The 24,552-nt window shown below is 37.4% G+C and overlaps 1 protein-coding gene across 12 annotated transcripts in view; it reads right to left on the reverse strand.

Annotated features, from left to right (window-relative positions):
- Positions 1 to 24,552, reverse strand: part of RTTN (rotatin) — a 195,732-nt gene that overhangs the window by 81,637 nt on the left and 89,543 nt on the right. For all 12 annotated transcript variants that reach the window (XR_004180103.1, XR_004180104.1, XM_031658898.1 and 9 more), the window contains 6 exons: positions 23,225 to 23,379; positions 18,020 to 18,239; positions 8,071 to 8,199; positions 7,500 to 7,610; positions 3,371 to 3,529; positions 2,062 to 2,133 (listed from right to left, as the gene is read on the reverse strand). Coding sequence is in view for 10 of the 12 variants with exons in the window: in XM_031658898.1 (XP_031514758.1) it covers positions 2,062 to 2,133; positions 3,371 to 3,529; positions 7,500 to 7,610; positions 8,071 to 8,199; positions 18,020 to 18,239; positions 23,225 to 23,379 (846 nt within the window). In the remaining 2 variants the exon portion in view is untranslated. The remainder of the gene's footprint in view (positions 1 to 2,061; positions 2,134 to 3,370; positions 3,530 to 7,499; positions 7,611 to 8,070; positions 8,200 to 18,019; positions 18,240 to 23,224; positions 23,380 to 24,552) is intronic.

Below are 24,552 nucleotides of genomic sequence, written 5' to 3' on the forward strand. Positions count from 1 at the left end.
TAAAATTGGATGACAGATACACTAAGTCAACTATTTTCACTGCCAAGAAAGGACACGTAAACAAACAAAAATAACCAAAAAAAAAAAAAAAATTGAAAAGAGAGGAAGAAAAATCTGAGTTTATTAAAAGCATACAAGATTGTCCTTATTTCTCTAATTTTTCTTAAGACTAGCAAAAGTTGTAATCAAATATTGTTTGTGACTGCAGTGGCTCTCCAACATTTTTATTTTGGCCAACTTGGCAAGGCCAAAACTCCAAAAGCTAACTTAAATAACTATTTTCCACTTTTTAGTAGAAAATGATTTCCATGATGAAGACTGGAGAATAACAAAACCAACCAACTGCAGTAAACATGCCACCAGCAACAAACAGGAACTTCACTATTTAATTTGTAAGAGAAACATATGAACAGCTACATACAGTTCTGTATTATAACATAATGTCCCAGGAACTTTAATATAACTTTAAGATACTCTGTCTTTATACTTATTTCAACAATTAAAAATTCATTGGTAGTACATCACCAACTATATCCATGTACATGGGTCACTAGTTTAACGATGGGAGCAGAGATGATTTGTATTTGAGCCAAAAACATGTTTTAAAATGTAGTCTCCGGATAACAGGTACCAAAACTACTATACTATTAATATAACTATTAATCCTGCACATTCCCTCCAGTTTTGTCTCCTGGTTTTATTACAACATGGAAAGCAGACAAGCAGCCATTATCAGAAGGCAATGTTAAAGAAATTACAAGCAAATTACAAGCCTGGGATTTACAATGACTGGTAGGGTTACCCTGGGTTTGTAAAGTTTGGAGAGGTAAGCCTTCCAAGAGTTAAATGCTACCTGGGCCTTGACAACCACCTGGATTCATGCTTCGGGTCATGCGTGGAAACCTGCCCTTGCTACAGCTCAGCTTGTTTCACTAACTCCTCTAAGAGTATAGTCTAATTAAAACTTTAAAAAACCCTTAGATTTATACAGGATTCTGAAGAGTGAGGTACAGCAGTATGATAATATACATGTATAAGGTGAAAATACATGGATGGGTAAAAGAACAGAGAAACAGCACATCTCATCTCCCCAATGAGTGTACTTTTGTACCTTCCAAATTATCTAAAAATGCAGCAACATGCATGGAGTTGGAGGCCATTATCCTAAGTGAACTAACTCAAAAATGGAAAAGCAAATATTGCACATTCTCACGTGTAAGTGGGAGCTAACCAATGAGTACACATAGACATAAAGATAGAAATAACAGACACTGAGACTCCCAAGGAGGGAGTAGGGGAGGCGGCTGAGGTTAAAAATTACCACTGGGTACAGTGTTCAATATGTGGGTAAGGAGTACAGAAGCCCAATCCCCGTTATGCAATATACTTATGTAACAAACATGTACATGTATCCCATGAAGCCAGAATTTTTTTTTTAATGTAAGCTATAAAATGTTAGGTAACTATTTACTGATGTGATGTTCAGAACATGAAACAGAAAGTTAACCCAACAGAAACCAAAGCAAGATAAACCATAACCCGCACTGTGCACTAAACTAGAAAAGGGAAAAAAGATGCTAACATCAACACATATTTAACTATCTACAAATTTGCCTATTATTACTAAATTAGAGAAGTAATACAGCGAAGTGGGTAAGAGACTGCCTAGACTCAAAGCAAAGGAGTACCACTGACTAGCTGTGTGATTTAGGACAGACTATTTAAACTCTCTGTGCACAAGTTCCTAAGTTTAGAAAATGAAGATGGTAACAGCTCACAAGTCAAACAATTATACAACTTACTATGTCTCACATTTCTAGAAGAGTGCCTAAAACATAGTAAACATATGTTAACTATTATTATTTGTTTTAAATTATTTTGAACACTATAGAGAAGAATTTTTAAGTATGGTCAGCATAAGAAAAATTCTACATTCTATTTTAAGAGGCCCTTGTCTTGTATATACTTTCATCAGTAATTAAATATACTACTTATGCTGAAAATTTATCACCAATTAATTTTAAATACCTACTAGGTTGATAATTGTTTAAAATTACCCACCTGCCAAGTATAATCCTTTATAATTTCTGTAGGCATTGGAATTACAAGGAGATTCTGAAGAATAAATGCAGCCTGAAAATGTAAAAAAAAAAAAAAAAAGGTCAATACTGCCATCTTGTTGTCATCTCTGAAATAACCAATATATTGTAATGTAATAGCAAAAGACATATCTCTGGTCAATTGCACATGCTGAGAGGCCATTATGAGAATTGTCAAACCATATTTCTTGTTAGGTAATGACCTAACAGTATACAAAATTATTTCATCAGCAAATATATTTTTTCCTATTTCAGAATTCAGCTTTATTAAAAAATGATTTGTATAACATAAATTCTGGTAGCATTTCAGAAACATAATTTTAGGTTTCTATTATCCCCTTTCAGATTACACACACACACACCCTTCTCCCCCACTTTCTCCCTTCTCTCATACAGACTCCTTTCAATAAAAACCTGCTAACTAGAAATACAAACCACAAATGTCCAAATTGACTGACTAGGTCCTGAAGATGATCAAATTAAATAATCATACGAATAGGAGCATTGGTTGTCTACTTAATGAAAGATGATATAAGCATAATGGGAGAATGACAGGATTAACAGGAGGATTCTAAGAAACTGACATTTCCAACCATGATAACTTGAAGTGAGAGAAAAGCTTTAAAGTTGATAAATCAAGAAGCAGCCATAAATATAAACATTACTACTTAAAAACATGAAGGCAAATAGCAAAAAAACTAGCCTTTTGAACCTGGAACTGGGGACTGGCTAATGGTGGACCCAGGAGCTACTGTTTTTTTCACAAGCCTCTAAGTACAATTTGATTATTGTTTTAAAACCATTTACATGAATCATTACCTTAATAAAAGCAGCAATAAAACAAATCACAAGCTATTTAGAAAGCATTAAAACAGGGTTTATTTTTCCCTCTCATGTTATATGATAAATACTATAAAGAGAGTTATTTTGACAGCCTCTTATCTACACTAAAGCTTCAGAAATATTAGAGACCCATAAATGCTGAGATAATATAAAAGTAATTTTTCCTGTGAACTACTTTTCAACGCATAACAAAAAAGTTCACATTAAAATGTAGTATATTCGGACTGTATCTCATCGGAAGGAAGGACTCCAGGTTTTCCTCTGCATGAAAACCTTCTAAACCCTCTGCTGTCATTTTGTTTGGGTTTTCACAGGCAGAAGAAGTCACAGTCAGCGGTCAGTCCACCACGTTGAACAGGAGTCAAGTATCGCTTATGGATGCTATCCCAAAGAATTTCTAAGGAAAAAACGAGAAAAGACAAACATACCTCCCGGCGCACCATACTACATTCTGACTGGTCCAGAAGAATGTTCACCACAGTTCCCCAGAGCCCACCGGAAATATTCTGACAACTGTTTGCTAAGGCCACACAGCCAGTTTCAAGGGTGGTCAGTGCTGATCCTAACCCCAGCGAAGTGAATCTCACCTGTTCAAATTAAAGAGAAAGCAGTTGAATCAAATAAGCCCTTTTCCTAACATGAATTCTTAGTTTTTCTGGTACATAAATATCATACTTTAAAAAAATATGCCATTGGTTTTATGATCCTAAATTATAAAAGACATCTATAGAAGACAGTGTCCTCCATTCCACGATTCAAGAATATAGGAAAAATTAAATATAAGCAAATTTCAAAGCACAGTAAAACTGAGTATAAAAAGATGCATAAAAATTACAGTCTGCAAGCCTTTTTCTAGGGAAAGCACAGGGCACTTACCTTTTATGAACACAATTTCAATGTATTCCTCATTCTAAAAAAGGTAGCTATTCTTTGTTCTACCTTTCTTAATTTTTTAGTGTTTCTTCCAAATAAATGATTTTAACTTTCTTAAAACTTCTAAACAAAGAGGAAAATACCATTTTACAAGGCATTTCATATTTTCCTCAAAAGTTATTTCAAGAGAAAAATGTTTCCAAGTAAGACTGATGTGGTATAATACGCTTGCTGCAGAACCACTGCTGTTCAAGCCACACGTTTTGGTAAATTTCTGAATTCTAACCCAAAAATATAGTTTCAATGACAGCTATGGAGTTTAAAAAAAAAATGCAGTCATAAAAGTCAAGTAGTAAGTTCAAGTTCAATGTGACTAAAAAATATATTTCAAATGTTTCTATAAATAAGGTTTTATTATAATAGCACACTTTGCTTGAAAAAAGTAAACAATTGGCTAAAACTGGAAAGAAATAATACAAATTTTTGTATTGTAATGCAAATGCAATTTTTTGCATTCAATTTAATTTCATTACATGACACTTAAATTTGCATGTCTATAATTTCCAGATCCTTTTCAACTGTTTCAAAATGGCTAAGCCTCTCCAATAATTTTCCACTCTTCTGAAGGTAATAGATACTATAACCTTTTCTCTTTTATATTTTCAATCTATACTCGAACAAATTTGACTGAAAATGAGGGTGCTGTGCACTGAACTGTGTCTCCTCAAAACTCATATGTTGAAGCCCTAATCCCCAAACTGTATTTGGAGAGAGAGCTATTAGGTGATTATAGTTTAATGAGATTATAAGGGTGGGACCCTATTGCACTAGGAATGGTGGCCTCAGGAAGGAGACAAATCTTTCTCCATGTGCATGCTCCAAGGAGAGGTCATGTGAGCACACAGTGAGAAGGTAGCCCTTTGTAAACCAGGAAAAGTGCTCTCACCAGAAACCAACCATGTTGACACTCTGATCTTGGACCTGTAGCCTCCAGAAGCGTAAGAAATATATTTCCGTTTTTAGGCCACCCAGACAATGGTATTTGGTAATGGAAGCCTGAGCACACTAATACAGATTTTTGTACCAAGGAGTGGGGATGCTGCTGAAACAAATGCCTAAACACACGAAAGTGACTTTGGCACTGGGTAATGGGTTAGAGACTAGAAGAGTTTTGAGGTGGATGCCAGAAACGTAGACATGGGTAATTCTCATGAGATCTCAGAAAAAAATGAGGACAGTGTTATTTAAAAAAGGTTATTTGAGGAAAGGCAATCCTTGTTATAAAGTAGCAAGAAAACTGGTTGAGCTGTGGTCATGTTCCAGTGTTTTGCGGAAGGCAGAACTTGTGAGCAATGAAATTGGATATTTAACTGAGATTTCTAAGCAAAGTGTTGAAAAAGTGGCTTGGTTCCTCCTGATTGCTTATAGCAAAATGCAAAAAGAGAGAGATGAATTAAAGAAGGAATTAAGAATGGGTAAGCAAAAAGAAACAAGAACAAGATTTGAAAAATTCTCAGCCGATCCGTGCAAAAAAATGAGAGCTTGTTCTAAAGAGAACATGGAGGATGTGGCTGAATAACCATTTAAGAAAGAGATCACGGGTGCAATTCATGGACTTAATCAGACATCTCAGCAGAAGCCAGGAATAGAGATGGGATTATATCAGCAAAGACATTGCCAATTTGAACTAAAGAGGACAGAGAAAGATGCATAGAATGAAGGAAAGCTGTTGGACTTCCTGGATTCTGTAAGCAAATATGTGCTACAGTGGTCCCTCCCTTATCCATTGGGAATACATTCCAAGACCCCCAGGGGATGCCTGAAACCACAGATAGTACTGAATCCTATAACTACTATCTTTTCTCCTACACGTACATATCTATGGTAAAGTTTACAAATTAGGCACAGTAAGAGATTAGCAACAATAACTAAAAATAAATTAGAACAATTACAACAATATGCTATAATAAAAAATATATGAATGTGGTCTCTCTCTCAAAATATCTTACTGTATTGCACTCAGCCTTCTTATAACGATGTGAGATGATAAAATGCTTACATAAAGAGATGAAGTGAGGTGAATAATGCAGGCATTGTGAGGGAGTGCTTGGCTACTCTGATCTTCAGGCTGCTTTTGGAAAATGAAACCTCTGATAAGGGAAGACTACTGTATTCTTCAATGAAAAGTAAGAATGACCTAAAAAATGATTCGGAGAACACCAGGCTGCCAATCCCACCACAGGACTAGGGGGTGGCTTTTCCTCCTTAGTTTCAAAGATCTCTCTGATTTCGGTGGGCCAGGATGATGACCCTGCCCAGTGCTTCCGGGGCATGGCTGCCCTTGAAGACAGCTTTATGGGTGGGGCTCTTCAAGAGAGCCAAAGGGATGGAGTCATCTCATAGAGCCATCTAGATTCGGTCACTCTGGTGGGCCTGTAAGGCACAGCATCCAGCCAAAGAACACTATCCCTGAGGATTAACATCTAATGGAATTTGCTTTGTTAGGCTTTGGACTTGCTTGGGACCCATTACTTCTTCCTTTTTTCCTATTTCTCTCTGCAATGGGAAAGTCTATCCTATCATCATCTTTTGGAAGCACATAACTTGCATGGGTTCACAGTTCACACTTGGAGAAGAATTCTGTCTCAGGAAGGTTTATATCTGGAGACTTACCCAGATATGGTTTAGATGATATTTAGATGAGATTTTGGACTTTAGATTTTACAGTTGATTTTGGAATAAGTTAAGACTTTTGTTGAGGTTGTTGAGGGAGAATAAAAGCATTTTGCATGGAAGAAGAACATGAAGTTCAGGGGCCCAGGGGTAGAAAACTATGAACTGAACTGCATCCCTCCAAAACTCTTATGTTGAAGCCTTTATGCTCAAGTGACTACATTTGAAGATAGGGCTTCTAGGAGATAATTAAGGTTTAGTGAGGTCATAAGGGAGTGGTCCTATCTCAATAAGACAGGTAACCTTATAATTAAAAAAAAAAGACAAATCTGTCTCTCCACCACCCCTCCCTCCCATGCTCCACATGCATGGAGCAAGGAAAGGCCACGTGAATACACAGCAAGAAGGTAGCCATCTACAAGCCAGAAGGAGAGCCCTCACCAGAACTTGACTATGCCGGCACCCTGATCTTGGACTTTCAGCTTCCAAAACTTCTATGAGAAAAGAAGTTTCTGTTGTCTAAGCCACCCAATCTGTAGTATTTTGTTATGGCAGCCTAAGCTAAAACAGGGCTTAAATAAAACATAAGGTAGAGTCACTACAATAATACCATAATACAAACATGTATATGTATATATGTTTTATGTCATGGTTTTTTTTTTTTTTTTTTTTGAGATGGAGTCTTGCTCTGTCATCCAGACTGGAGTGCAGTGGCGTGATCTCGGCTCACTGCAAGCTCCGCCTCCCGAGTTTACTCCGTTCTCCTCCTGCAGCCTCCCGAGTAGCTGGGACTACAGGTGCCCGCCGCCATGCCCAGCTAATTTTTTTGTATTTTTAGTACAGACGGGGTTTCACCGTGTTAGCCAGGATGGTCTCGATCTCCTGACCTCATGATCTGCCCGCCTCGGCCTCCCAAAGTGCTAGGATTACAGGTGTGAGCCACCACGCCCGGCCCTGTGTCATTTGTGTTTTAATCTGAACACAATACACTTGCTTCTCCTTCACACTCACCTCTGGGTCCCGATCAACCCATAATGGAATCAACCAAGCCAATCCTTGTTGAGTAGGAATGTGTTCTTCACTATGACTACCCAAAGGCAAGAACCAAAGTGACATCCACTCCTAGAGGGAAAAAAGGGAAACAGAAATACTCTAGGTAAGTTTCTAAAAATAAAACGCAGGAAGGTTAAAACAATTATGAATTTTTAATGAAAACAACATAAAAATGTATTTTAGACTTGGTTTTAATCCATTATTCAGCCAAAACAAGGCAAACAAAAAAAAATCTCAGTTTCTCCTTAAAAAGTTAAACATAACAATTTTTTTAAGCTATTTTTCCCATGATTTAGACAAACTGTAGTTTTCCAGTGAATGCAGATTTTAATCAATGTCAAATAAAATTCAGATTTGCTAATATACAACTTCTAAGAAATAGTCTAGTCAAAAATCATTCTTGTTTCCTAAAAAGAAAAGTCAAAAGAGACATTTTCATGTAGCAAGTTTATATGCTTGAAATGTGTTGGACACAGCACATTCCCTTTCAAGCAACTGTTCAGAAGACAGACAGCTTTAATGTGCTCACCGAGCTCCCAGCCTGGGCCATCATCTCGTGGGATAAGTGAAGCAAGCAAAGAATTGTGCTCTTTGTAACACCTTTTCCCATGAACGACATAGCATTTCCTCCACGTTCCACATAAAAAGAAGTAATGACCTGAAAAACAAATGAAAACAATTTCATGGTGGCTTTATTCTTAATGGTATATAAAGATAAATATATAACTGTCTACTGACTCATATGAATTGAATCCTTATCTTATAAAGTTGTAATATTTTTAGTTTATATACTTAAAAATGAATAAGATGGTACATTTTATGTTATGGGTATTTTGCCAGTGTTAAAAGACAATATTCTTCAGCCTGCATAACATAGCAAGACCTAGGTCTCTACTTAAAAAAAACAAACAAAAAAAAAAAAAACATTAGCCAGGCATGGCAGTGGACACCTGTAGTCCCAGCTACTGGGGAAGCTGAGGAGGGAGGATCATTTGAGCCCGGGAACTGGAGCTTGCAGTAAGCTATGATTGCACCACTGCACTCAGCCTAAGTTGTAGAGTGAGATCCTGTACTTTTTCAAAACAAAAACAAAAATTCTTAGTTTCAATATTTTTCCTTTTAAAGTCTGTAAAAAAAAAAAAAAAAAAGATGTGCAGTGCCCTCTTAGTACACAGTTGTAACTTAGAATATGCTTATAATATTTTTTAAAATGTTATAGCATCCTTTTAAAGAGTTTATAAATAATTTGTGCTCATTTTCAAGGGGAATGCTTCCAGGTTTGCCCATTCAGTATGACATTGGCTGTGGGTTTGTCATAAATGGCTCTTATTATTTTGAGATATGTTCCATCAAATACCTAGTTTATAGAGAATTTTTAGCATGAAGGGATGTCGAATTTTATCGAAGGCCTTTTCTGTATCTATTGAGATAATCATGTGGTTTTTGTCATTCATTCTGTTTATATGATGGATCACATTTATTGATTTGTGTATGTTGAACAGGCTTTGCATCCCAGGGATGAAGCCAACTTGATCATGGTGGATAAGCTTTTTGATGTGCTGCTGGATTTGGTTTGCCAGTCTTTTATTGAGGATTTTGCATTGATGTTCATCAGTGATACTGGCCTGAAAATTTCTTTTTTGTTGTTGTGCCTATGCCAGGTTTTGGTATCAGAATGATGCTGGCCTCAAAAAATGAGTTAGGGAGGATTCCCTCTTTTCTACTGTTTGGAATAGTTTCAGAAGGAATGGTAACAGCTCCCCTTTGTACCTCTGGTAGAATTCGGCTATTAATCCCTCTGGTCCTATGAATCCCTCTGGTCCTTTTTTTGGTAGGTAGGCTATTAATTATTGCCTCAATTTCAGAACTTGTTATTGGTCTATTCAGGGATTCAACTCCTTCCTGGTTTAGTCTTGGGAGGGTGTATGTGTCCAGGAATTTATCCATTTCTTCTAGATTTTCTAGTTTATTTGCATAGAGGTGTTTATAGCATTCTCTGATGGTTGTTTGTATTTCTGTGGGATCAGTGCTGATCTCCCTTTTATCACTTTTTATTGTGTCTATTTGATTCTTCTCTCTCCTTTATTATTCAGGCTAGCAGTCTAACTATTTTGTTGTTCTCCTCCAAAAAACCAACTCCTGGATTCATTGATTTTTTTGAAGGGTTTTTCGTGTTTATATTGCCTTCAGTTCTGCTCTGATCTTAAGTTATTTCTTGTCTTCTGCTAGCTTTTGAATTTGTTTGCTGTTGCTTCTTTAGTTCTTTTAATTGTGATGTTAGGGTGTCGATTTTAGATCCTTTCCCCTTTCTGCTGTGGCCATTTCGTGGTATAAATTTCCCTCTAAACACAGCTTTAGCTGTGTCCCAGGGATTCTGGTACACTATGTCTTTGTTCTCTTTGGTTTCAAATAACTTATTTATTTCTGCCTTAATTTCATTATTTACCCAGTAGTCATTCAGAAGCAGGTTGCTCAGTTTCCATGTAGTTGTGCAGTTTGGAGTGAGTTTCTCAATCCTGAGTTCTAACTTGATTGCACTGTAGTCTGAGGGGCTGTTTGTTATGATTTCCACTCTTTTGCCTTTGCTGAGGAGTGTTTTACTTCCAATTATGTGGTCAATTTTGGAATAAGTGTGATGTGGTGCTGAGAAGAATGTATATTCTATAGATTTGGGGTGGAGAGTTCTGTAGATGTCTATTAGGTCTGCTTGGTCCAGAGCTGAGTTCAAGTCCTGAATATCCTTGTTAATTTTCTGTCTCGTTGATCTAATATTGACAGTGGGGTGTTAAAGTCTCCCACTGTTATTGTGTGGGAGTCTAAGTCTCTTTGTAGGTCTCTAAGCACTTGCTTTATGAATCCGGGTGCTCCTGTATTGGGTGCATATATATTTAGGATAGTAAGCTCTTCTTGCTGCATTGATCCCTTTATCACTATGTAATGTCCTTGTCTTTTTTGATCTCTGTTGCTTTAAAGTCTGTTTTATCAGTGATGAAAACTGCAACCCCTGCTTTTTTTTTTGCTTTTCATTTGCTTGGTAAATCATCCTCCATCCCTTTATTTCAAACTCATGTGTGTCTCTGCATGTGAGATGGGTCTCCTGAATACAACACACTGACAGGTCTTAACTCTTTATCCAATTTGCCAGTCTGTGTCTTTTAATTGGGGCATTTAGCCCATTTACATTTAAGATTAATATTGTTAAGCATGAATTTGATCCTGTCATTACGATGCTAGCTGGTTGTTTTGCCCATTAGTTGATGCGGTTTCTTCTTAGTGTCAATGGTCTTTACAATTTGGTATGCTTTTGCAGTGGCTGGTATCAGTTGTTCCTTTCCATATTTAGTGCTTTCTTCAGGAGCTCTTGCAAGGCAGGCCTGGTGGTGACAAAATCTCTCAGCATTTGCTTGTCTGTAAGGGATTTTATTTCTCCCTCGCTTATGAAGCTTAGTTTCGCTGGATATGAAATTCTGGGTTGAAAATTCTTTTAAGAATATTGAATAGGCCCCCACTCTCTTCTGGCTTGTAGGGTGTCTGCAGAGAGATCTGCTATTAGTCTGATGGGCTTCCCTTTGTGGGTAACCTGACCTCTCTGGCTGCCCTTAACATATTTTCCTTCATTTCAGCCTTGGTAAATCTGATGATCATATGTCTTGGGGTTGCTCTTGTCGAGGAGCATCTTTGTGGTGATCACTGTATTTCCTGTATTGGAATGTTGGCCTGTCTTGATAGGTTGGGGAAGTTCTCCTGGATAATACCCTGAAGAGTGTTTTCCAACTTGGTCCATTCTCCCTGTCACTTTCAAGTACACCAGTCAAATGCAGGTTTGGTCTTTTCACATAGTCCCATATTTCTTGGAGGCTTTGTGCGTTCCCTTTTATTCTTTTTTCTCTAATCTTGGCTTCATGCTTTATTTCATTAAGTTGATCTTCAACCTCTGATATCCTTTCTTCTGATTCATCGATTCAGCTATTGATACTTGTGTTATGTGTCATGAAGTTCTCATGCTGTGGTTTTCAGCTCCATCAGGTCATTTATGTTCTTCTCTAAACTGGTTATTCTAGTTAGCAATCCCTCTAACCTTTTTTCAAGGTTCTTAGCTTCCTTGCATCTGGTTAGAACATGCTCCTTTAGCTCGGAGGAGTTTGTTACTACCCACCTGCTGAAGCCTACTTCTGTCAATTCATCAAACTCATTCTCTGTCCAGTTTTGTTCCCTTGCTGGCGAGAAGTTGTGATCCTTTGGAGAAGAGGCATTCTGATTTTTGGAATTTTCAGCCTTTTTGCATTGGGTTTTCTTCATCTTCATGGATTTATCTACCTTTGGTCTTTGATGTTGGTGACCTTCGGATGGGGCCTCTGAGTGGAAGCCCTTTTCGCTGATGCTATTCCTGTTCGTTAGTTTTCCTTCTAACAGTCAGGCCCCTCTGCTGCCGGTCTGCTGGAGTTGGCTGGAGGTCCACTCCAGACCCTGTTTGCCTGGGTATCACCAACAGATGCTGCAGAACAGCAAACATTGCTGCCTGTTCCTTACTCTGGAGGCTTTGTCCAAGAGGAGCACTGCCAGATGCCAGGGAAGCTCTCCTGTATGAGGTGTCTGTCGACCCCTGCTGGTAGGTGTCTCCCAGTCAGGAAGCACGGGGTTCAGGGACCCACTTAAGGAGGCAGTCTGTCCCTCAGCAGAGCTTGAGTGCTGTGCTGGGAAATCCACTGCTCTCTTCAGAGCCGGCAGGAGGAACATTTAAGTTTGATGAAGTTGCCTCCACAGCTGCCCCTTCCCCAAGGTCAAAAATTTAAAATTTTAAGTGACTATTTTAAAGATAAAATATCTAAATGATCAGGTCCTTATTATCTTCCTCTAAGTCATCTTTGGAGATATCTAACGTCTGTCATCTGTGTAATGATTTTTAATTCTAGCTTATAAATGACAAGTCAAGAACTTTGCCAATATTTTTTTCTACTTGATATTTTTGTCAGACCTCTGGAATTATACATCATGTATCTGATTTAAAGGTTTAATTATCATAGTTTATTCACCTATCATAATTAATCATGCTTTGTTAAAAAGTCTCATTTCACAGCTACAAAAAGTAAATACTCATATTCAAATTTCACTGTGCAGAAACAAGCTAATCTTTTATTAGAAATACGGCTCCCTCCCAAAAAGGAAACAGCTTTAATTACTAAGTAACTATGAAGCAAATCATTTGGACCAACAATGACTTTGTTTCAATATTCGCTCAATAAGCCTTACTCTATTCTTTAAAATACGAATTTAGTCATTAGTAGTACAATAGGGATACCTGTTTATGTAATTAATAAATTAAGCAGATAGTCCCAAGAGTAAATGTTACCCTGCTACAACTGCTAACAAAAGCAACAGATTTCTTCCTAATATTTTACTGCCATTTAACATGAAGACATAAAGATTTTCTGCTCGACATGGTTTATGAAGCATGAAACAAACTCCTTTTTAAACAAAGCAAGATTTGCTAATCAAAATTTTTATAACTGCAAAATATTACATAACAGGGACTGTGCTTTTTATGTATCCTATAGCTAACAAACTGTTACTAAGTTGTATTACCTCAAAGACAACTGAACACAGAATGGACTATTGCCTTTTTGACTACACTTCTTACTTAGAACTAAGCCCTTTTTTCAATTTCTGGTATTTGAAACATAGGTGTGATCTAAAGTCTTTGCACATAATTTTAAAACAAAAGCACTTCTGATAGTTTCTAAACATAAATGGGGCAACACTTCACTGCTTCTTTAGTTACCACTGTGGCAAGTCCTTACCTATTCCTGATTTCAAACAGTAAAACTCACTTTCTAGAGGAGACAGACTCTGTAAAAGGTTTGTAAGTATAGTATTTATAAATTACATTACAAAAAATGCTATAAACTAGGTAGTTATAGGTTGAATTATATATTTTTTTCAATTTTTAAACTTTTAGGTTCAGGGGTACATGTGAATTGTTTGTTACACAGGTAAACTCACGAGAAGAAAGTTACAACACATCAGAATCTCTGGGACACAGCTAAGGCTGTGTTAAGAGGGATATTCATAGCACTAAATGCCTCCATCGAAAAGTCAGAAAGATCTCAAATTAACAACTTAACATCACAACTAAAAGAACTAGAGAAAAACAAATCAACCCCAAAGCTAGCAGAAGACAAGAAATAACCAAAATCAGAGCTGAACTGAAGGAAATCAAGATACAAAATACCATTCAAAAGGTCACTGGATCCAGGAGTTGTTTTTTTGAAAAACCTAATGAGATAGACAGGCCATTAGCTAGACTAACTGAATTATATTTTAAATGCACTAGAGGGGCTGACTTTCTAAGAAATATTATCATTAACTCTTTAATACACCAGTTTTTAAAAATTCATACATTTCTGATCATAGACAGCATAAAATAACTAATTGGTATACTGAGAGTTGATCCATTTTCAATATTTATACTTTAAAAATGAAATTTATTTTATTAAAGGGACTCCAGTAAAATTCATATTAAATTTTATAGTACAGCAAAGAGTATTTATAACCTTTAAATCTGTTTTAAAATACAATATGTGTTTTTGGAAAAAAGTTCTAGATAAGACCAAAGTATGATTTACACTGAATGTGTGTGTGTGTATGTGTGTGTGTATATATATTATTTAAATCATTATTTAATAAAATAAATTTTTTTATTATTTAATTATTTAAATCATTATTTAATAAAAATACAAAAATAAAACATTTTTATAATCATTTATGTCACATTTCCAAAATGTTTTTCAAACTGTATTTTAATTTAAAAACTATACCCAATATATATGTATTATGTAGCATTTATATTAATTAACTGATTCACTAACCACTATGTAAAAATGGTTTTTTTTTTACATGACCTAGCAAATGACTATGCTAGGTCAATGAAGTAGCCATAGGATAGTAGAAATAGTCCAAAGATGATACTTATAAGCTCACAGTCTACTAGAGCAATGCAGAAAACAAAATAAAGGTCCAGGTACAGTGGCTCATGCCTGTAATAGTAGCACTTTTGGAAGCCAAAGTGGGAAGAACCTTTGAGCCCAAGAATTCAAGGCAAACCTGGGCAACATAGTGAGACCCATTTCTACAAAAAAATTTAAAAAACAGGCAGATGTAGTGGTGCACACCTGTGGCCCCAGCTACTTAGGAGGCTGAGGTGGGAAGATGACTTGGGCCCAGCAGGTTGATGCTGTAGTGAGCTGTGATTGTGCCATTGCACTCCAGCCTAAGCAACAGGGCAAGACCGTGTCTCAAAGAAAGAAAGTAAAATAAATAAAAATAAAATGTATTAAGTAATAGCCACATATAAATTGTTACAGGTATATAACCTACAGGAAAGGCCAAACAATATTAGGTAAGAATCCAACTTTGGAAGAATAAGAAAAAGTTTACAAAAGGAAGCCTTTTCCTTAAAAAGGAAATAAATAAGTTAGAGCTTAAATTTTTTGTACAGATTGCCACCCCTAAAAGAGAGGAAACTATATGAGAGAAGTAGTCTTTTTAAAACGCATTTTTATTTTGGAAAAACAGCCAGATATAACTGAAAATTCAGAGACATGGGAAAAAACTACAATGGAGACAAAACTCAAAATGCAAAATTATTGAGACTTACGCTCTTGAAAAGAAGTCCGGACTGAAAAATTTATGTTTCTGAAAAATAATCTGGCAGTAGGTAGAGACTATATAATGGCAAGAAGGCACCCACAGCATGAAAAAAAAAACAACAGGAGGTTACAGATACAATTTTATCAGAGAATTCCATGTCTAGAATGTCTATTCCTATCGCTATCAATTTACTTATCTTTCAAAATCTAACTCTACAATGCTTCCTACAAGAGTTATTCTCGAGGTCCTAACACGGTTAACAATCAAAACAAGGCTGACAGATTTGTCCAGGAAGAAAACAATGAGTACTTTTTAGATTCAGACAGTTTATTACCAACATAAACTGCAAAAACAAAAATAGTCAAAGGTGCCAGCTCCTAGTATCCCTTGCACAGGATGACATTGAAACAAAGGGGCCAGATGACTATAACACAGATGTAGGACACTCTGTTGCTGAGAAGCCCATGCCAAGTTGCGGTAAAGCAGTTTTATAACCTGTAGTTATGCCCCAAGGAGAGCAAGGCAGAAAGCCCAGTGCTCATCAGAACCTAGGAACCAATAACAGGCTCCTCACTTCCTAACAGACAGTGAAATAAATGAGAATCAACCTTGTATAGTCAGCTGCTCATAAGCCTTTCATATTCTCATGTTCCAGAAGGATCATGGGAAATTCTGCCAAGATTTAGATCAGCTGTGGTTATGCCTTGTCTATGAAGCCCAACAGCAGACATGTAAAATTGTCAGGCCACTGTGATGAGGCTGTTCTCACAGAACTATGTACAACCATATCACTGTCATATTTCTTATATCACAACAGAAATATTTTGACCTAATGATAGTAAAAACATGGCATAAAGCCATGCTTAGAGGATTAGAGCTAAAAATGCACATTTGAGAAAGACTTTAAAAAAATCAATGACGTAAGCCTCTACCTTAAAATGTTAGAAAAAGACCTGCAAACTAAACTAAAAGTAGGAGATAATAAATATTGGCAGAAATAAAACAGGAGAAAAATGTTAAACAGAGAATCAACAAAGCCAAAGGTTCATTCTATTAGGAAGACAAATCAAGAAAAACTGAGAAAGGAATAATTAATGTCTGGAATGAAAGGGGACCTCACCACAGATTCAGCAGACATTTAAAAAGTAAATTTGATGAATAACTTTACACTAATAATTTTAAAAATTAGATAAAAAGTTTTTAAATTCTACAAAAACACAACTTACTAAGGCTGAAACACATAAAAAGAAACTCTGAATGATTTTAGATCTATTTAAAAAGTCATTTCAGGCTGGACAGGGTGGCTCACACCTGTAATCCCAGCACTTTGGGAGGCCAACGCAGATGGATCACCTGAGGTCAGGAGTTCGAGATCAGCCTGGCCAACCTGGAGAAACACTCTCTATTAAAATACAAAAATTAGCTGGGCGTGGTAGTGGGCACCTGTAATCCCAGCTACTTGGGAGGCTGAGGCAGGAGAATCACTTGAACCCGGGAGGCGGAGGTTGCAGTGAGCCAATATCGCGCCATTGCACTCCAGCCTGGGCAACAGAGCAAGATTCTGTCTTTATTAAAAAAAAAAAAAAAGTCATTTCATAATTTACTATCTTCCCAAAAAGAAAACTGCAAGCCAAGATTGTTTCACAATCAAATTCTATCTAACACTAGAGAACAAAATCATATTAATGCAAATCAGCTATTCCAAAAAAAAAAAAGTTATATAAAGGAAAAGAGTTAAAATGGTTGAAAAGGTCATGTTCTTAGAATCTCCCTGCTGCATTAATTCGTCATTCTCCCATTTTAGTCATAAGAATGGAATGATTTTGATATTAAAAACTTAACAAATTCTTTAAGAGAAAAAAGATGCAAAATTCGAAAAACATTTTTACATGAGGAAATAGGTAGAATAATTCTAAAAACTTCAGAATTCTAAAAAATTAAGAAAATAAATCCATTAATATATAAAAAGAATAATACATCACAACCTAACTGAAATGTTTCCAGAAATGCAAGGTTTAACATTTTAAAATCAATCAATAATGGAATATAAGAGAAAAATCGTGTGATTATCCTAAAAGATACAGAAAAAAGCAATATATAATTATGAATTAAAAAACAAAGCTCCTAGCAAAACAGGACAAAAGAAAACTTCCTTTATTTGATTTTTCTTAATTGACAAAAAAAAACTATAAACAGCATACTGAAGGGTGAAAAATTAAAGGTTTTTGTTTTGATATTGGAAATAAGAATTGCTGGATACATGGTCAATGTATAAAAATTGGCTGTATTTACATATTTCAGTAACAGAAGATAAAATTTCAAAAAAGATGCTCATTTTCACCAAAAGGTAAGAATGTTCATAGCGGTAGCATCTAAAACTGCACAAACTGGAATAAAAAGAAACAACAAATATCCTTTAACATTGTACAGACTGAGTTTGCCGTATACCAAATGCTTGGGACCAGAAGTGTTTGAATTTTTGTGTTCTTTGGATTTTGAAATACTGTATCATATACTTACTGGTTGAGCATCAAGGGACGGCAGGCCTAATCCAAAAATCCAAAATCTGAAATGCTCTAGTGAACACTTCCTTTGAGCGTCAAAAGTTTCCATTTATTTTTTTGAAAATCAGGGTATTTATAAAAGTGACCTTCCTTACCAATTAATAAAAATCACTAAAACATTTCACTATTTATGACTTATATAAACAATGCATAATATTCTACATTGAATAGAGTAACATAAAATGCACTTGTGGTCTGACACAAAATAAAAGCAATCAATAAATAGTAAATAAGTACCATGGGCGGGGGGGCGTTATTTTTACTTACCTCAAGGAGACCTGACAAGTACTTCACACAGATATCGAGAGGCTCTGTGAGAGGGGAGTGTGAGCTCCACCCCGGAAACGCAGTGAGGTTAGCCATCCCTCGTAAGGTCCGCTCAAGGGACGGCAGGCCATAGAAATGAGGCGCATCCGTCACTTTCAGACACTGGAGCAGTTTCAGAGCCAGCTGTGTTTGAAAAACGTAAAGAAGTTCCGAGCATTTCCTATGTACGCAGAAGAGGGAAAATCAACCACCAAGGAAGTATAATGGGCTTAATGGGCTATCTTACTGGCTATAAAAGGTTACTTAAACTCACAGTAATAGAAAAAAAATGAACCAGACAAAATGGCAGAAAATATTCTCTATCAAAACGAGACTTTTCAAGGAAAGCATAAAATACCAACTAGAGAATGTCATACACAATACAAGTAACGATTACACTGCGCCACGGGCAGTGGCTCACGCCTGTAATCCCAGTGCCTTGGGAGCCTGAGGTGGGAGGATTGCTCGCGGCCAGCTTGGGCAACACAACACAGTGAGAACTTATTTCTACAAAAATGAAATAAAATTAAAAAATAAATAAATATAATTAGTCAGGTGTGGTGGTGCACGCCTATAGTCCCAGCTACTCAGGAAGCTGAGGCGGGAGGATCTCTTAAGCCCAGGAGCTTGAGGTTACAGTGAACTAAGAATGTGTCACTGCACTCCAGCCTGGGTAAGACAGTGAGACTCCCATCTCTTTAAAAAAAAAAAAAAAAGGCCGGGTGCGGTGGCTCACGTCTGTAATCCCAGCACTCTGGAAGACCGAGGCAGGCGGATCATGAGGTCAGGAGATTAAGACCATCCTGGCTAACAAGGTGAAACCCTGTCTCTACCAAAAATACACACACAAAAATTAGCCGGGCGCCTGTAATCCCAGCTACTCGGAGGCTGAGGCAGGAGAATGGCGTGAACCCGGGAGGCGGAGCTTGCAGTGAGTCGAGATCGCGCCACTGCACTCCAGCCTGGGCGACAGAGCAAGACTCCGTCTCAAAAAAAGAAAAAAAAAAAAAAAAAAAAAGGTCGGGGGGGATTGCCCGCATGACGGCCGAATAGGAACAGCTCCAGTCTGCAGCTCCCAGCAAGATGGACACAGAATGCGGGTGATTCCTGCATTTCCAACTGAGGTACCCTGTTCATCTCATTGGGACTGGTTGGACCGTGGGTGCAGTCCACAGAGGGCGAGCCAAAGCAGGGTGGGGCGTTGCCTCACCTGGGAAGTGCAAGGGGTCGGGGAATTTTCTCCACCACCCAAGGGAAGCCATGACAGACTGAGCCTGAGGAACTCCCGCACAGATACTGTGTTTGTCCCACAGTTTTCACAACCTACAAACCAGGAGATTCCCTGGGTTGCCTACCCCACCAGAGCCCTGGGTTTCAGACACCAAACTAGTTAAAGGAGTTCTTTTTTTCCATACCCCAGTGGCACCTGGAACGGCGGAGAGACAGAAGCGTTCACTCCGCTGGAAAGGGGTGCTGAAGCCAGGGAGCCAAGTGGTCTGGCTCAGCGGGTCCCACTCCCATCGAGCCCAGCAAACTAAGATTCACGGGCTTGAAATTCTCGTTGCCAGCACAGCAGCAGTCTGAGATCCACCTGGGACGCTCAAGCTTGGTGGGGGTAGGGGCATCCGCCATTGCTGAGGCCTGAGTAGCTGGTTTTGCACTCACAGTGTAAACTAAGCCACTGGGGAGTTCGAACTGGGCAGAGCCCACTGCAGCTCTGCAAGGCTGCTGTGGCCAGACTGCCAGATTTCCCTTGTCTGGGCAGGGCATCTCTGAAAAAATGGCAGCAGCCCCGTACAGGGACTTACAGATAAAAAAAAAAAAAACCCATCTGTCTGGGACAGAGCACCTGGAGAAAGGGGTGGCTGTGGGCGCAACTTCATCAGATTTAAACGTCCCTGCCTGAGGGCTCTGAAGAGAGCAGCAGACCTCCCAGCACACCAATCGAGCTCTGCTAACGTCAGACTGCCTCCTCAAGTGGATCCCTGACCCCCGTGTATCCTGACTGGGAGACACTTCCCAGTAGCGGCCAACAGACACCTCATACAGGAGAGCTCTGGCTGGCATCTGGCAGGTGCCCCTCTGGAACAAAGTTTCCAGAGGAAAGATCAGGCAGCAATCTTTGCTGTTCTGCAGCCTCCACTGGTGATACCCAGGCAAACAGGGTCGGGAATGGACCTCTAGCAAACTTCAGCAGACCGGCAGCAGAGGGGCCTGACTGTCAGAAGGAAAAGTAACAAACAGAAAGAAACAGCACGTCCACTCAAAGCCCCATCCGAAGGTCACCAATAAAGGATATCAGTGATTGAAAATCAAATTAATGAAATAAAACATGAAAACAAGATTAGAGAAAAAAGAATAAAAAGGAATGAACAAAGCCTCCAAGAAACATAGGACTATGTGAAAAGACCAAATCTACGTTTGATTGGTGCACCTGAAAGTGACAAGGAGAATGGAACCAAGTTGGAAACACTCTTCAGGATATGATCCAGGAGAACTTCCCCAACCTAGCAAGACAGGCCAACATTCCAATTCAGGAAATACAGAGACCACCACAAAGATGCTCCTCGACAAGAGCAACCCCAAGACACATAATCATCAGAGTTACCAAGTATGAAATGAAGGAAGAAATGTTAAGGGCAGCCAGGGAGAAAGGTCGGGTTACCCACAGAGGTAAGTCCATCAGACTAACAGTAGATCTCTCTGCAGAAACCTGCAAATCAGAAGAGAGTCAGGGCCAATATTCAACATTCCCAAAGAAAATATTTTTCAACCCAGAATTTCATATCCAGCCAAACTAAGCTTCATAAGCGAAGGAGAAATAAAATCCTTTACAGACAAGCAAATGCTGAGAGATTTTGTCACCACCAGGCCTGCCTTACGAGAGCTCTTGAAGGAAGCACTAAATATGGAAAGGAACAACGGGTACCAGCCACTGCAAAAGCATACCAAATTGTAAAGAACATCGACACTATGAAGAAACTGCATCAACTAACAGGCAAAGCAACCAGCTAGCATCATAATGACAGGATCAAATTCACGCATAACAATATTAACCTTAAATGTAAATGGGCTAAATGACCCAATTAAAAGACAGACTGGCAAACTGGATAAAGAGTCAAGACCTATCAGTGTGCTACATTCGAGAAATCTATCTCACATGCAAAGACACACATAGGCTCAAAATAAAGGGATGGAGGATGATTTACCAAGCAAATGGAAAGCAAAGAAAAAAAGGCAGGAGTTACCATCCTAATCTCTGATACAAAAGACTTAAAACCAACAAAGATCAAAAGAGAAAAAGAATGGCATTACATAATGATAACGGGATCAATGCAGCAAGAAGAGCTAACTATCCTAAATATATATGCACCCAATACAGGAGTACCCAGATTCATAAAGCAAGTTCTTAGAGACCTACAAAGAGACTTAGACTCCCACACAATAACAGTGGGAGACTTCAACACCCCACTGTCAATATTAGATCAACGAGACAGAAAATTAACAAGGATATTCAGGATTTGAACTCAGCTCTGGACCCAGCAGACCTAATAGACATCCACAAAACTCTCCACCCCAAATCAACAGAATATACATTCTTCTCAGCACCTCATCACACTTATTCTAAAATTGACCACATAATTTTAAGTAAAACACTCCTCAGCAAACCCAAAAGAACGGAAATCATAATAAACAGTCTCTAATACCACAGTGCAATCAAACTAGAACTCAGGATTAAGAAACTCACTCCAAACCACACAACTACATGGAAAATGAACAACCCGCTCCTAAATGACTACTGAGTAAATAATGAAATGAAGGCAGAAATAAAGATGTTCTTTGAAACCAATGAGAATGAAGACACAATGTACCAGAATCTCTGGGACATATTTAAAGCAAAAAACAAGACAAACCAAGGAAAATGTCAGGCCGATATCCCTGATGGACATTGATGCTAAATCCTCAAAGATGTTGAATAGGCATTTCTCTGAAGAAGATACACAAATAGCCATAAGAATATGAAAAGATGCTCAAAATTATTTTTCACTGGGGAAATGCAAATAAAAACCAAAATGATACCAGTCTATACCCATTAGGATGGCTATAACAACAAGTGTTGGTGAGGATATGAAGTAACTGAAACACTCATACATTGCTGGTGGGAATGTAAAATTGTATAGCTGCTGTGGAAAACAGCTTGGCATTTCCTTAAAAAGTTAAACATAGAGTTAACATTACAGTTACCATATGAACCAGCAATTCCACTAATAGTTATACACTCAAGAGAACTGAAACACATGTCCACACAAAAATTTGTATATGAGTGTTTACAGCAACACTATTCATAATAGCCAAAAGTAGAAACAGCTCAAATGTCCACCAAGGAATGAATGGATAAACAAAACATGGCATATCTATAAATAGAATATTATTCAGTCATAGAAAGAAGTAGTGATATTTGCTACAGCATGCAAAGGCCTTGGAAACATGATGCTAAGTGAAGAAGTTATATGCAAAAGGTCACATTATGTGATATATCCAGAATAGGCAAATCCACAGACATAGAAAGAAGACTAGTGGCTGCCAGGGCCTAGAGGAACGTGTGAATAGGGAGGGGCTTTCTCATGGATACAAGGTTTCTTTTGGGGGTGATGATAACATTCTGGAATTAGGTAGTAGTGACAGTTGCAAAACATTATGGATATACTAAAAACCATTCAAATGCACATTTTAAAATGGTTAACATAGTGACTTTCATCTTAACTTTTTATTTTTTAAAAATAGAATTCATAAGTAGAGCTACGTATTTGAAAGTCAGTGTAAGGATAATCATAAGGTCACAGGCATAGGTATGACTGCTCAAGTAGATTTGTAGATAATTAAGAGAGAACCAGAATTTAAACTCTAGAGAACAAAACGCTGTGTGTGTGCGTATGTGTGAGTGCATGCATGCATGTATGTAGTGAAGGAGACCAAGCATGTACAATCGGGCTGTAACAGATTAAACTGAAACAAAAACAAACAGAACACTACAACTGATTATTACTTAAGTATTTGAAAGAAGTATTCCTTAATTTTAAAGAAGTACAAAGTAAAACTTTGAAAATCAAAGAAAAATTAGGTTCTATATAAATGCACCTAAACCTGCAATGTTACAAATGGTACCTGTCAGTAACTTCCATGGAATTGAGCAGCAAGGTATCAAAAAGAGCCATCAGTTCTTTCTGAAGTTGTTGCCTGACAGCAGTCCGGATATCATCTGTTTCTTCTCGTGCCTGTGACTCTGTCAGAACCAAGAGGTCTAACAGTGGGTTTGCATTCTAAAAAAGGAAATTTGTAAAAAATATATTTACTAATTGAACTACATATTGTTTCCTATAAAGGTTTCTGTGGCTAACCACGTTCTAGATTAAGAGTTATATTACCTAACTAGTAGGTGTGGGCCTCTACTGCATTAGTAGAGATGTTCTAAATTCAAAAGATGTTTAATATGTTCTCAACAAAAGAAAAACATATTTATCATGGAAAATAGAAAAAAAGGAGAATGAGAAAAACAAAACCACACATAATCATGCCACACAGAAATTGCCACTATTATATATGGATATATAACTCTCCTTTTTGTTTCTGAAAATATAAACAGAATTAAAACTATACATTTTTCACAAACCTATATCAAGTGAAAAAAATATTACTGTAACCATTTTTTCCTACTTCCTATTAACAATATTTCTGCAAAAACATTAGTTTAATATCTGATTGTTTTTCAACAATAAGGATTTACCACACTAACTCCTGGATAATCAATGATGCATAAATTTACTAAGCTGCAACACACAGTGTACTCAAGTTGGATTTTATCTTATGTATGAATTCTGTAATAAAACTACTAAATCAAAATATTATATTAGTTTTAATTTTTTGATATATATTGCCAAACTGTCCCTGTAAAAACTGTACCAATACATACAATTACACAGGATGTGAAAAGACCCAGAGAGCCCAAGCCAATGCTATGTGAATTATTACTGCAATAATCTTTGCCAACTTGATAGGCTAGTAAACAAATATTAGTGCTTTCTAAAATCTTTCCTCTTTTCCCACCTAAAAAAAAAATAGATAAAGGATTATTTCTAATAATACTGACAAAAGAAAATGTTACATTAATCAGAAGCATTAATACACAGATGGGATATTTATTAATCATCTATGATGTCTCAGGCACTGTGCTAAAAAAAAAGATAGTAAGATTTCATTTGACTTTTTGACTAAACTAGAAGATTTGCATTTTCATTCCTGTTTTACAGATGGGAACACAGATTTATAAAGAGGTTAAATAACTATCTAAGTCATAGACACACAAGGGCAGAGCTAGAAGCATCTTACTCCAAAGCTAGTTAATATTCCATCCTCAGCACAGTGTCACATCACTAGTGCACATAACAACATACAAAAAGAGATACAATCAAAATGTAACTATTGTTCTTATAAAA

The sequence above is a fragment of the Papio anubis genome, chromosome 19 (assembly GCF_008728515.1).
Source record: "Papio anubis isolate 15944 chromosome 19, Panubis1.0, whole genome shotgun sequence".
NCBI lineage: Eukaryota > Metazoa > Chordata > Mammalia > Primates > Cercopithecidae > Papio > Papio anubis.